Source organism: Hibiscus syriacus, unplaced genomic scaffold (assembly GCF_006381635.1).
Source record: "Hibiscus syriacus cultivar Baekdansim isolate YM2019G1 unplaced genomic scaffold, ASM638163v2 tig00111392_pilon, whole genome shotgun sequence".
Taxonomy (NCBI): domain Eukaryota; kingdom Viridiplantae; phylum Streptophyta; class Magnoliopsida; order Malvales; family Malvaceae; genus Hibiscus; species Hibiscus syriacus.
This window is the reverse complement of record NW_024063078.1, coordinates 571,694-586,740: the sequence shown is the minus strand read 5'-3', so window position 1 is coordinate 586,740 and position 15,047 is coordinate 571,694. Positions and strand designations below refer to the sequence as shown.

At 34.6% G+C, this 15,047-nt stretch overlaps 2 protein-coding genes across 2 annotated transcripts; both read right to left on the bottom strand.

Moving 5' to 3' along the window:
* Positions 1-3,125: 3,125 nt before the first annotated feature.
* On the bottom strand, positions 3,126-4,904 carry LOC120160510 (transcription factor ILR3-like). Its single transcript, XM_039170917.1, has 5 exons — positions 4,772-4,904; positions 4,367-4,429; positions 4,205-4,282; positions 3,943-4,105; positions 3,126-3,626 (listed from the first exon to the last, which is right to left on the bottom strand). Exons 1-5 carry the CDS (start codon positions 4,894-4,896, stop codon positions 3,381-3,383), a joined length of 675 nt encoding a protein of 224 aa, XP_039026848.1. The 5' UTR covers positions 4,897-4,904; the 3' UTR covers positions 3,126-3,380.
* Positions 4,905-13,073: 8,169 nt separating this feature from the next.
* Positions 13,074-14,570, bottom strand: LOC120160506 (tryptophan decarboxylase TDC2-like). Its single transcript, XM_039170914.1, has one exon. The coding sequence runs from the start codon at positions 14,565-14,567 to the stop codon at positions 13,074-13,076; it is 1,494 nt and encodes a 497-aa protein (XP_039026845.1). The 5' UTR covers positions 14,568-14,570.
* Between the last annotated feature and the right edge of the window lie 477 nt (positions 14,571-15,047).

Sequence of the window (15,047 nt, the reverse complement as noted above, 5' to 3'; positions counted from 1 at the left end):
TAAGAAAAAGCAACATTCTTGGTTTCGAAGCACTTCTCAAAACAGAAAGATAAAATGACAATGAAAAAATATTATCGATAAAAACAGCCTAGTTTGTAACAGATGCTTCAGTTAGGAGCCATACCTTTGCCATGGAGGTCAAAATATCAGCCAAGAAGAAGTCGGAAAAAGTTACTGTCTGCATTCACCATATCAACTTAAGATTAAAATACAGCATATAGACGCAGGTGTCAAAGCAAGAAATAAAATATAAAAATTAACATAGTTCACACATAAAATCCAAGCTGTATCAGGATTTAGTAGGTTAAAAGATTCCACATGATTAGGTTCAATCCAAGATCCTTATAAGAGTTTATGTTGCAGACATGGAATTTGACACTCAAGAATGCCATGTCCCTATTCTTAGAAGGAAAAACATGATGCAGAAATCAATTAAACTTCAAACAGATGAATCCTGACTCGCTTATCAGAATCATCAAATTATATACAAGTTAGCATCCATGTGTGATCATAGTTCAGAGATGGAAACTTCATCACATTATTACTTGTTAGGTTTTAATAGATAAGAAAGCAATTATAGAGAGCTTATGCATCCAAATGTCATGAGAATTAACAGATCATTAAGTTACCGACATTAGCAAAATTATCAAATATGTCAATGGAGATTACAAGCTGACCAAACCTGTAATGGAAGAACAATTAGCCAAAGAGTCCTTAGCAAGTAGTATCGAGATGAAAAATAAAAGATGTCGAAAGGGAATATAAAAAGCATAACGACTGCAAAATATAAAAGCACCTGCAGTAGAAACCATTTTAAATTTAGTGAAGAACAGAAATGGCAAGGGGAATGGTTTTGTTTAGAATCTTTCATAAACATGCTGATACGTGCATAACAAGGCTCACATCAAAGGAAGAAGTAATAACTCTTTCAAATGATCCACTCGTCCAAGCATTGGAAAAGAAGATCAGAACAGAAACAGACTTGCGATGACTTTTTGAATGGGATTCTGATCTTATTTGGTTAATATGCCCTCTAGAGATACGACCGTATGTCTCTTATCTTTCCAACAGTTCTTGAATCGCATCAATCCGATATCAGGAACTCAAGATATGGCCATTTTACTGAAGACGATGCATGCAGAAAATCCTATACGGGATTAATACGTAATTTTGTAAATATTACGAATTTTCAATATTTATATTAATTATTTGTAATATAATTTAATATAGGATGATCAATTATCTTTTAGGATCAGATTTATTATTTTATTAGGAATTAAGGTTGGGTTAAAACAATATTTTTAGTTATTATTATTTTATTAGGAATTAGAGTTAAAACATGTTTAGTTTATTATTATTTTATTCTCTAGTTATTTAGAACCTTTAGGATTCAACTCCTATATAAAGGAGGCTTCATTAAACTTTGTAAAGGAAGATTTCTTGATTAATAATACAACGAGAGTTCGTTTTTGCAAGTGTTGATTGCCTTGTGCCTTCGAAGCTTCTTCTCCTTGAGTTCTTTCAAGTTCTTGTGAGGGAGATTAATCTTCACACTCCAATTTGCCTTTTCATCGCGACTAGGAGGGTTGGTTAGAGTCATATTATCGTGTTTGTCTTTTCATTGCGACTAGGAGGGCTCGATAGGACACTTATCCATCTATTTTCCACAAATTCATCCTCACCATCATCATCTTTACCGTTCACCTTCATAAGAGAGATCTTTTGATTTCTTCGTTATCTTATTTTATTTGCAATTCCTTTATCTTTTCTTTATCTTGTTTTAATTTTGTTTCTTACCTTGTTTCCAGTACCTAAACGAAACCTTAAAGAACCCTAGCTATTGCCGCCACCTTCCCTATTCATTCCTTATTGTTCTTCATCGGATATAGAGCTTTCTAGGTTTGATTCTTCAACAAGAGCAACATTCATTACCCCACCACCGCTTCCCTATCACATGCTCGGTGGAACTATAAATGGGGAATGTCCATCTGAATGTGGATTAGCTCTATTTGTAGGCTATATTAATATTAATGAAAGCATAAAGAAATGGCAAGGGGAATGGTTTTAATTAATTCAAACATATAATAATATAACTTGACCTAACAATTTTATTAATAAGGGTTGTGATTAGTATATACATATACTTTGAGATGAAATTGGAATGTTAAAAAAGTTTAGGGGCCAATTTAGAATAAAGATCATAGTTTGAGGATGAAACCAAAATATTAAAAGTTTGAGTACTAATTTAGAATGAAGGTCATAATTTAAGGATGTGTGATGTAATTAACTCATTTGGTGTTTTTTATTTTAATTCTTTTTGATTATATGTATCACATAATATAATCCTACAGTATCATATCATCAAAAGAAAAAAATATTCCTAAAATCTAAACCCAATTATCAATGTAGACCCAAAAAAAATTAAGGATTAAGTTGGAAAAAAAATCATATAGATTAAAAAAACATGTTAGAGATTATTTTTGATTCAGTTTGTGTTTATCATATATTTCTTAAATTGATCTACTAAAAAATAAGTATATAATAAAACATTATTTGTCATAATTATGCATATTTAGGGTAAATTATAAATTTAATAATTGAACTTTAATCTCTCTTCTATTTCACTTATTGTACTTTAAATCTTTTCAATTTCTTCACTTAATTTTATATATTAGTTTTTTTCCCTGTTAAATGGGCTGTTAAATAGATGCAAAACGACATTCTTTTGATGATTTTTTTAAACGACGTCGTTTTAACGCCATTAAATAGTTAACAACGAAGTGACAAAAAAATCAATGTGTTAAGTTCAATGAGAAAATTAAAAACTTTTAAAGTTCAGTGAACAAAATAGGAAAGAGAAATTCGATAATGAAATTTGTAATTTACATGCATATTTAAGGCAACATTAAAACAAAATATGAAGGATTTTTTTTTGACAAATATGAGTAAGTACAATGTAGTATATGTTCAAAGATAATTCTCAACCATTTAATATTAAATGCTCGTACTCCTTATATTCCTGGTGCTCAAACTCATTACCTCAAAGAATAATAACAATTCTTTTACCATCGAGGTCACAGGGATTCATGTCTGATGATCAAGGATTTGAATATCTATACAAATATTTTCATCTATAACTCTATTTATATTCATTCGACCAGTTGAAATTTATACATTTTATTTGTATTTTACATTCCGAGTAGCGGAAACCCATCAAAAGTTTATGGTTCGATGACAGAATGACCGGCTACTCAACAATCTCACTTTCACACACAGCATTATAACAGTAGGCCAATGACAAATAACGACAATAAGCAAACAAACAATCATAAAGAGACTGGTAGTAAGAACTAAGAACCAAACCATCAACATCCTTCGACTCATGCAACCGGAGGGCGAAGAACGTGATCCTGTGATGTGTCGACTGCAGCAGGCGGCATGAATTGCCACATTGCGACACTAGGAAATCCGATGAAAGGCATCAACTTGTTTCCGGCAGCTTGCCCTTGAGCAGATATTGCAGGGGGCAAGCCTGGCCCTGCACTCATGGCTTTGAGTTGCTGCTCTAACTTCTCCTTGTCTGCTTTCAGCCTCTGCTTCTCATCGCGAAGCTCGTTCTTCTCGGCCTGTACAGATTAACAATCAACCAAGCATGCACATAAGCCATAAGCCGAATCCCACACAACCATGTTCATGTTCATGGTGTATGCATAAGAACAATCCACCAAGCATGCATATAAGCCATAACCCGAATCCCACACAACCATGTTCATGGTGTATGCATAAGTACAATCCACCAAGTATGCAGATGAGCCATTAACCGGAATCCCACACAACCATGTTCATGTTCATGGTATATACATAAAAAGAAACATTTGATGAATTAAAGTCTATCTTCCATCGGATCTGGGTTCGTTTTTATTTTTGAGAAACAAAGTTTACCTTCAATTCTTTGATTTTTGCTTGCAACTCTTCGTTAGATTCATTCAACCTCCGAGCTTCACAGCTTAATTGATGCACTGTTCTTACAGCATCACTCAAAATAGCAACCTTATCTGCTTTGAGTGGCCTTCCTGGCTCCAAAATGGAGCCCAGTTCCAAGAACCTTGACAATTTTAACCAACTTTGAAGTGAGAAACAACAAGGAACAAGCCAAGAACATAACAAAAACAAATGATTGAAGAAAAGAATGATCAATCCATACTTATCATTCAGCCTATCCCTCCGCAATTTCTCCCGGCATGCTTTCGATCCGGATCCACCGCATGATTCAGATTTCAACCTGTGAAGAACAATAACTAGCAAAAATTACTAAACAATCATCATCATAGAATTCAAAAATCTCCAGGGAAACTGGGATTATCACCTTTTCCTAGAGGCAGCTTCCCTCAAGCTATATGAATCAGCAAATGAGCAATCAACCGCAGCACTGAACAAATCAAAATAGCAGTGGCGTATCAAGAGATATCTCATCATAAAATAAATTTTATCACTAGCAATTCACAGTGGAAAACCTATACTTTCAAATTGGAATCAACGAAATCTAAATCTAAATGGAGAAACTATTGCTTCAAATTGAAAAAAATATTTACAATCTAACAGAAAAAGAGAGCGAGAAATTTATCGATCTTGAGCGAATGAACAGCTTGCACCGAATCTCAAACTCAATAAACTAAAAAAATAAACTTGCCGCCAAAACTAATTCCCTAACATTTCAGTATTTCTCGAGTTTTCAGTAACTTTCTCGGGAACCAAACGGAAAAGTTCGTACCAGACATTAGAGGGAGCATTGAGAGTAGATTGAGAGGACCAAGTGAAGGCGGAAGCTGGAGGCGGGAAATCAGGTATGCCATAATCCAGGAGCCAATTGGAGTTATCATAGGAGTCCAATTCCATGGAATTTTCTTTCCTTGCCAAAAAGAAAACTGAATTTGAATGATCAGATTATTTATAAAAGTAAAATTCTAAAAAAATGGAGTTTTCTTCAAGCAATAAAATAAAGAAAAAAATCATAATTAAATGAAAAAGGAATGCTTCGAGTTGAGTATGACTGTGTGACTCGCCAGGTTAAAATATTACTAATATAACTTTAGAACTTTCAAATAAAAAGGAGAATGATCTATTTGACCCCTAACTTTTCCAATTTAATTATTTTAGGCCTTCAATTTTTATTGCATTCTTTTTAACCCTTGAACTTTTTTTATTTTATTTTATCAAATGTACCCAAATATAAATGTATCACCTTCAAACGTGAGAATAGCAATTTTAGGGTTAGGAGGGAGACTGTCCGGGATGGACCTAGAGGAGGGCGAGTGGGAGCGATTATCTCCCCTAAAAATTTTAAATTTCTATATAATTTAAATATGTTCTTTGTATTTTTAGTTGAAACCCCCCTAAAATTTTATAAGTTAATCTTTCTTTTAAAATTTTATAAGTTCGCCCATTCTAACATAAAATCTCGCATCTGTCCCTAGAGATTGTGATGCATGTTTCACTTACCCAACAAAGAGGTAAAAACACTTATAGATACTTCTATTATAGTGATTGTATCAATTTAGTATCTATACTATTTAATGAATCAATTCAATACTCAATACTTTTAATTAGTTCTTCTACTATTGAATTGAGCAATTTAGTCCATATGCAAGTAAAAACAATCAAATAAGGTCGAATTTGTACGAATTTAAAATTCATTATTTTAAAAATAGCATTAACTTTTTTCATCTATAGTTCAACTCCAAACAAAAGATTTCATCTGTAGAACTGTAAAAATTATATCAATTATGTTAAAAAGTAATCGATATTTTCTTAACAATAAATATTAATTATAAATAAATTAGCTTTATTTAACTTTTTACTAGTGTAAGAGATTAAATTGATCCATGTGATAATAGAAATATTAATTTGAGCTATTTTTAAAAATAAAGAACTAATTTAAACTCATCTTTATAACAGAATGACTAAATTAATTTTTTTTATGATAAGGAGACTAAATGGATACTATCCCTATAATATAGGGACTTGATAGATACTTTCTCAAACAAAATTAAAATAAGAAATGCTAAGTGGTATGTTTCATGCCTAAATTGGAATTCTTCCAATGACGAGCCTATAATCGCACTGTACCGATTAACTTACGTCAAACATGACGTAAAGAAAATTAATATTAATAAGAGTAAATTATAAATTTCATCACTTAACTTTAATCTCTCTCTTATTTTTCTCACTGAAACTTTAAAAAATTTCAATTTCTTCATTGAACTTAACATATTGGGTTTTTTGGTCACTCCGCCGTTAAATAATTAAAGGTGTTAAAACGATGCCGTTTTCAAGAAATAAAATTTTCACCAAAACAACGTTGTTTTGCATCTATATAATAACTCATTTATAACGTCGTTAGTGAGAAAACGGTCTAGTAAGTGAGAAAATGAAAAAATATTCAAAGTATAGTAAATGAAATAAGAGAAAGAATAAAATTTAGTTACCAAATTTATAGTTTACCCTATTAATAATTTTATTATTGAATGATGATGATTTGTACTCAAAGATTCCATCGCTAGATTAATGTTCCCGCGCAATTACGCAAGCCATTATTAATATTAAATAATTCTTTGGGTAAACAGTTATGTGTCTCTTATATTTTCGACTTGTTAGATTTTAGTATCTGATTTTAAAATAATTTTGTTTTGGATCACTTTTATTTTTGAATCGTCTTATTTGGATACGGACCGTTAACTATAGTTACTTTACTGACGTAGTACATCAGTAAAAATGGTTAAATTTTAATTTAACTCATAAATTTTAGATAGAATATTAATTTGACCTTAAACTTTACATAAAATATTAATTTAATCCATAAATATTATATAAAATATCAAATTGACCCCTAAATCTAACCATAGTCCACATTGCTAGCCACCACTAAGCACTGTCGCCGACGATCATCGGACTCCAAAACTTGCAATTTTCTTTTTTGATCTCCTGAACACAAATCTAAAAGTTTGTTTCACCGAAAAATAAAAGATCAAAATTTGACAAAGTTATATGTTGATTAATATATGTGTTCATCACAATATTTTTATATCCATCACTATTTGATGTTTATTTGAAGACGATCCATGATCCTTATTTGAATGATCTTGATCAAACATTACTTTGTGGAGAAATAAGAAGATGAGACATCTCAAATCAGCTGAAACAACATTATTGTTTCATTATAGTAATTTTTTACTTCATATTACAATATTAGCAAACCCTAAGAAGAAATCAAAGTCCCAAGCTTAATATCCTTTGAGACTCCATAGTATCAAAACCTAAGAAGAATATCCAGACTAAAGGAATATGATGAAGTAATCCGTTTCCAGAAAAACTAAGTGTAGTTGAGGAAGATGAAAGAAGTGATAGTATCAGATGCCAAAATATATTAATAAGACTTGAAATTTAGGTTTCAATAACTCAATCATTTGTTCAACTCACATGGGTCAATAACTAATATTATCATGTACAGAGGTTAAAATAGGTGAATTATAAATTTTGTGATGAATCGGTCGAGTTTTAGCTCAATTTTTTAAGGCATGGAGAGGAGTCTCAAGTTCTTCATTACATAGACCGCTTGTCCCTTTAGAGATATTTATTTGCTTCAACTTTTCACTGAAGGGGATGATTTCATGATAGAGTCTCAATCCAAAAAAAATTATCTTCGAGAGGATCTTTGACATCGATAGGAGATGTCACATCATGCTTTGGACACGATGAGCTCTTCCTGATCATTAACCAGTTGTACATAGATTTTAGCAGAGTAGGAACCTGAACTATGGTGACTCCAAAGCATCTTATCAAAAGTTAAAGGGTCACTAAGGGTACCCAACACCTTCGCAGCCTCCACAGCATCCATAGAAATTCAAACCTTCTACTCATCCCAACGAGGGGAATTAAGGACCATAAAGTCCGAGCATCTTAAAGGGTTGTCCATATTCTCCATGTAAGGACTATTATACTCAATAGGAGAGGAGTCTCCCCAGCAGTCAAAGAACTTACGGGCCTTACTATTAGTTCCCACTCTCCAAATGAAGCCTTCTTTGAGGGTCTATGTTACTTTGTGAATACTCAACCAAGCGTAAGAGGCTATGTCCCCATTCCCAGTTGATAACTCCCTAAAAAAGTTACTTTTAAGGCCTTTTCACTTAAGTTATTGTTTGTTTAAAAGCTCATTTTAAGTTATGTAGTTACATATAGTTGCATTTGTGATGATATTGCTATTTTATCTATTGAAGGTGTTGTATGAAAGAAAGGTGCAGTTGTTTGTGGTGTGCAGGGAATAGCAAGCAAAAGGGTCTATTTGGGAAGTAATTTCACGGCATCACATGTTACTGAAGTAGATTGAAATGCCTTGGCATTTCTGGTGCAGAAAATGACAAAAAGATACAGTTGTACGAGGACAGCTGCCTCTGCACGTGAAATGATAGTTGTAACCACCTGCCAAAGGACCACTGCAACCTGGAAGATAATGTTCAAGCATATGGTGTGATTTAAGGGGTATTTTGCACCCCACATCACCTAACAACCTCATCATTACTCCTAGATATTTTTATTATATATGACACCTCACAAGGGAGAGAAGGAGAGGGACGCATACCCATAGGACAGAGCAGAAAATCTCATTTTTATTTTCTTTTTCCTTTATGCTTCCTTGGGTGTTCCTCCATTGATAAAGCACCAATGAGTGGCGAGCTAGACGTCTAAGAGGAGCTAGCGAGCTAAGGTGGTTCGTGGTGGCCGAGGAGAAATCCGGTGGCGCTCGTCGAAAGCTTTTTCTCACTTCCCTTTACTGTTATTTTTATATTGTTATTGGGTTGTTGGAACGAATATTTTATGGCTTGTTCTATGGATATTTCAAACCCCACCATGAACTAACTTATTTGGTGGTAGTTGTTTTAATGGTTGTTTAAACTTTATTTTTAATGGTGGATTTATGTTTATCTTTGGTATTTGTTTGCTTTGCTTATGAATACTTCACCATCTAGGCTTGTAAGAGGCATGAGAGTGTCCATTTCTTAGATGAAGGTTAGGTGTTCGAGAGAAACCTAAGCTAAAAATACTTGTAGTATTCGAGAGAAACACAAGACAAGATCCTCATAAGCAATGGGTTATAGTATTTTCAAGGGGCTTTGAACCGGCCTAGGAATACTATATCCTAATCCCTTAGTACTCGAGAGAGACTATAATAGGATTTCAACGACTAAAAAGGGTGTTTTTATCAATAGTGTGGGCTGCCATCATCGTTGAGTGAGAGCAGATGTCATGGCATCCTATTCTGTTAGGTTCCTTTGACTAGAGATAGCGGGAACATTTTCAGAAGATTATGTCGAGTAAGTAAATATTAGATAGCTTAAATCTACTTGAGAGATAAGTTTAGTATCCCTACCATTCATTCTAGTGGAAGCTTGTTGTTTGAGGATTATCTACTTATCTTTTATTTGCTATTTTATTTATTGTTTTTACCATTTTCATTGCCTTGATATTTCATCATTTTCAACACTAAACATCTGATCTTGCCATTGCATTTCCATTTGCTACACCATCAGACCATCAATCCATATCCACCAGCATACACATTTCCATACCGTGACATTGTATATATCAACACTAACTATACATAGATAGATTAGTGTTTTGCTTTGGTTAGACTTTTGTAATTTTACCCAATCTCCTTGGAGACGATACTCACTCATCACTTTATTACTTGAGCGATTATGTATACTTGCACATTATTTGCGTATAATTTTATAGTACTCACAACACGCGAACACTAGTATCGAGGAAAAAAGAGTGCAAGAAATACTTCGCCTTCAGAACTCGAAAAGCCAAAAAGTATTCATATTGAATCAGTCTCCAAACTTGGTTCCCGATAAACGCTGTTAAAAAATATGAGGTCCTGGAAGCCTATACGGCCATGCTTTTTAGCTCTACAGACTTTTTCTCAAGCTATCACAATCCAACCTCTTGAATCATGTTTCCCGAACAACTAGAATGAACAAGATTGAGAGGTCAAATCCTCGAGGATGCCCTAAAAAAGGAGATATCAAGACACAATATAAGTCGGGAGGGCTTGTGCCACATATTTGATGAACACTTCCCTACCTCAAAAGGACAATAGTCGTTTTGTCCACCCTTAGATACTTTTGGCCGTTCGATCCTTAATAAAGTTGAAGGTGGCAATCTTTCCTTTGCCAACCGAGAGAGGGAGACCTAAATAGTTCTCTGACTCCTCCTTCTTCACCATCCCAAGAGTGTCCATGTTAGCTCTACGATCGCTTGAATGAGTGTTAGGGTTGAAAAATATGCTAGACTTCTCATAGTTAACTTTTTGTCCTAATAAGCACTCATACCGAGTGAGAATGTCTATAACCCGACAGACTTCAACAATAAAGTTCTTAACAAAAAGAATGATGTCATCGACATATAAAAGGTGGGTTATATTGGGTCTTCTTATGCTAGCTCGTACACCCCGAATCTCCCCTCTACTTTAAGCAATCAAAAAGAGTGCGGAGAGGTCATGCACACAAAAAAGGAACAAGTATGGGGAGAGTGTATCTCCTTGTCGGAGTCCCCTCTCTGAGAGGAACACGTCCGAGAGGGACCTATTAATGCGCACATGAAAGGAAATGATACTTATGCAATTCCAAATAAGATTAACAAAGCTACATCAAAACCCATTTGTTTCATTACTCAAATCAAAAATTCTCATTCAACTCTGTCATAAGCTTTTTCTATATGAAGTTTAATAGCAACGCCCTTGTTAGGACCATTCTTAAAACTTTTAAGGCAGTGAACAAATTCATGAGCAACAATGAAATTATGATAAATTCTCCTACTTGGGACAAAGGCATATTGATTATTAGTAATACAAATGAGAATTATAGATTTAAGCATATTAACAATAACTTTTGACACTACTTTATAGATAACCGTGCAAAGGCTAATCAGTTTAAAAAATTTCATTACTTTTGGACTGTTGATTTTGGGAACAAGTAAAATAATAATACGATTAACATATTCAAAATTAGTCCGACCATTAAGCAGACTAAGATACAGGTTTACAAAATCATCACCAACAATGTTCCATAAAAAATAATAGAAGAACCAAACATACCATCAATACCTAAGGCTTTGGAGGGGTTAACTTGGGAAAAGGTGAGGAGGACTTCATCTGCAGAGAAGCTTCGGTTTAGCAAGATGTTGTCTTCTTGAGTAACACATCTATCTATGACTTGAAGAACTGCAACCTCTTGTTCCACTCTTGAAGACTGAAAAAGAAAGGAGAAATATTATTGTGCAATGCCAAAGATGTCTTCAGGTTGTTCACACCAGACTCCCTCTCATTCTCAAGACTACCAATCTAATTTTTCCTTTTTCTACCATTGGCACGAACGTGGAAGAAAGTGGTGTTCTTACAACCTTCTCGAAGTTAGGCAATTGTCTGAAATAATTTCTTTTAATAAAATTGGAGAGAAAGTTATTGTAAAACAAATTATTTTTGTGTGTGTTTAATTTTATAATTTTAAAGAGGTTTTACATATACTAATGATATGATAGATAATGATAAGAAAAGTTTATAAATATTTAGAATAAGGGTAAAGTACATTGTTCCTTACTGTACTTTACTCTCTCTCATATTTTGTTCACTGTACTTTTAATTTTTCTAATTTGCTCACTAAACTTTATACAATGAAAATTTTTTGGTCATTCTGTCGTTATCTCTCTAACGTTGTTAACTCCAATCACCTCGACCACCGCAAATGGATGTCGTTCGGTCACAAATTTCATGGGTTGCTTCACATTGACACCGTGAGTTCGAACCCGACTTTTATTTTATCGAAACTTGCTCCGAAGTCCACGATTTTGAGATAGAAAGTGAGGAAGTTGAAACGTTTCAATCCATATTCACGGGATTTGGGATATTTTTCGACAAAATAACCACTAGATTCGGACTCAGGGGGTCGAGGTGAAGAGACTCGTGAAATTTGAGACCAAACGACCACCATCTGCGGTGGTCGACGATGGTCGGCGTTAATGACATTAGAGAGATAACGACAGTGACCAAATTTTTTCAATGTATAAAGTTCAGTGAAAAAATTGAAAAATTAAAAGTACGGTGAGTTAAATAGGAGAAAAAATAAAGTTTAATGATGATATGTATAATTTACCCTTAGAATAAATACAAAAGATGTTAAAAATATATATTTTTTGACGATAAGAAAAATAAATAAAAAAACTTTAATTTAGATAAAGAATATGATGATTTCAGCAACGATTGACGCACATAATGATACTTTTGAGATTGAAATATCAAAGCTAAAATGATATTTTTCATGCGTGTTGATGGCAGTATAATTATTTTTATAAAAAATAATGTTTAAATAGAATTATTTTTTATTTATAACATTTAATGAAATTTCGCGAAAGTTATTTTCACTACATATACATACCTACTAATTTGGGTGCACAAACTTTAGTTTATTTAATTTTGGATAAAGTACACAAATAGTCCCCCAACTATATGATGATTTATTTTTTGAATTTCTCGACTATTAAAAATTATAAAATAATCCCTCAACTATATAGTGTTGATTTGTTGAGTTTCCGACTATTAAAAGTTAAAAAATAATCACCCAACTATTTAGTATGTCCTAAACTTACCTTTTACGTTAAAAATTTGACAACAGTTTAAGTTGGATGTTAACATGTTGACTGAGATATGATAGTTTTTTTAGATTATGAGATTAAATTTTATCATATCTCAGTCAATAGGTTCACATCCAACTCAGATTGATTTCAGTTTTTAACAAAAAAGGACGAGTTTAGAACATACTAAATAGTCGAGTGATCATTTTGTAACATTTAATAGTCGTAAGACTCAATAAAATAACACACTATAATCAAAGTACCATTTTAAAACTTTTAATAATAAAAAGACTCAACAAATCACCTTATAATTAGGAGACTATTTGTGTACTATACCCTTAATTTTATAATTCGTGAAATTATTTTCCAAATCAATAAAAGACACGCAATCAAATGGTCTTCAGCAACGCATCAGCTCCTTCCTTGATAAGCTCCCAAGCAGCAGCCACGTGGCGATCATCTGTCAACGTAGCCCCTACCGCAAACCTCAATACGTATACCCCACCGACTTTCGTATGGGTCATATAAACCCGACCCGTAGAGTTGACCCAATCCAATAGCTTCCGGTTCAACATCTTGGAGTATTCGGACCCGCAATTTTCACCCGGGTAAAACCGGAAACACACCAGCCCGAACTCCCTCGGGACCACGATTTCGAATCTCGGGTCGGATCTTACGAGCCCTTCGAACATTTTGGCCATCCGTACGTCGGATCGGATATGAGTTTGCAGGTTGACGACGCCGTAGGATCGGAAAATGAGCCATAACCTTAACGATTTAAACCGGCGGCCGGTACCAAGTTGCCAGTCCTTGAAATCGACGACGGAATCCGATTCGCTCTGTTTGTTTCTCAAGTATTCGGGGTTGGTGCTAAGTGCTTTGACGAGCGAGTTCGGGTTTTGGACCCACAAGCAGCAACAATCTAGGAAAGTGAGTAGCCACTTGTGGGGACTCAAACTCAGCGAGTCAACTAGCTCAATCCCGTTCAAGTGATGCCGGAACTCGGGGCATATACAAGCACTCCCCGCGTAGGCAGCATCCACGTGTACCCACATTCCGTGCTCCTTCGCCACGCAAGCCAGTGGCTCTATCGGATCGATCGCCGTAGTTGAAGTCGTCCCGAGATTCAAACAAAGATAAACCGGGACCAAACCGGATGCCACGTCAGTTTCGACAGCCATCCGGAGTTCAGAAGGTGATAAAGAGAAGCCACCGGCGAGTGTCGTCGGAATCAACCTTATGTTCGTAGGTGGAATGCCGACAATCTTACACGCTTTAGCGAACGTCGAATGTGTTTGGTCGGAAGCATAAACGACGAGCTTGTTGACGTCGTCGGAGCCGATGAGGTCAAGAGCTTTGTCCCTAGCTGCAATGAGCGTAACGATGACAGCTTCGCTGGTGGTGTTATGGATAATGCCGCCGCCAGTGCCTTGAAACATGAACGACTCGGGCAGCTTCAGCATGTCCGCCAACCAGTCCATGACCGTCATTTCGAGCTCCGTCGCCGCCGGTGAAGCTAACCAGTTAAACCCGACAGAGTTAAAGCAAGTGCAAAGCATTTCACCGAGGAAACCGGCTGTGCTAACAGTTGAAGGGAAAAATGCAAAGAAATTAGGGCTCAGCCAATGAGTCATTCCAGGGATAATCTGGTTTTGAACATCTTTCAAGATCGTTTCAAAGGGTTCCGGACGTTCTGGTGCGTTCTCTGGCAAGTTGGCCCGGAGATACCCTGGTTGAACCTGGCTTAAAACTGGGTAGCTCTCGATATTCTGAAAATAATCAGCAATGAAATCCACCATTTCATGGGCTTGCTTTCTGAATTCCTCAGGGTTTAAGGGATTGAAATGGGAATTCTGTGGCATATCAGATTCGATTCTACCCATAATCAACAAACTTTCAGATTCAGTTCGAAGACGACGCAAGTTTAAGAGTGGTGGCCTGGCCATAATATTTGTACACTTCAAGGTTATATATGGAGAAAGAAAGAGTCAAGTTGTTATTTTGCAACAAGATAATATTTGTTCACGTGTATTTTAACTATTAACAAAATACACCACATAATTTTTTTTTTGTTTAATTTAAATTGATTATAAGTGATAATATTTATTCTAAATATTCTTAATCATTTGACAATAAACGCTTAAATACTCTGTTGTCGTTTGTGTTTGAACCTGAGACCTCTAGAGATAACAATCATCCTTTCAGCCACTAAGGTCGCTTGGTTCGTGTCACACTATATAAACATAGTTGCTTGAATTCGGGACTTTTAGTAAAAATAATACTCCATTTTACTATTACAGTCGCTTAATAAGTTCTATTGTCTTGTTATTTATGTAAAACAATATTTTTTTTGTTTCAAAATT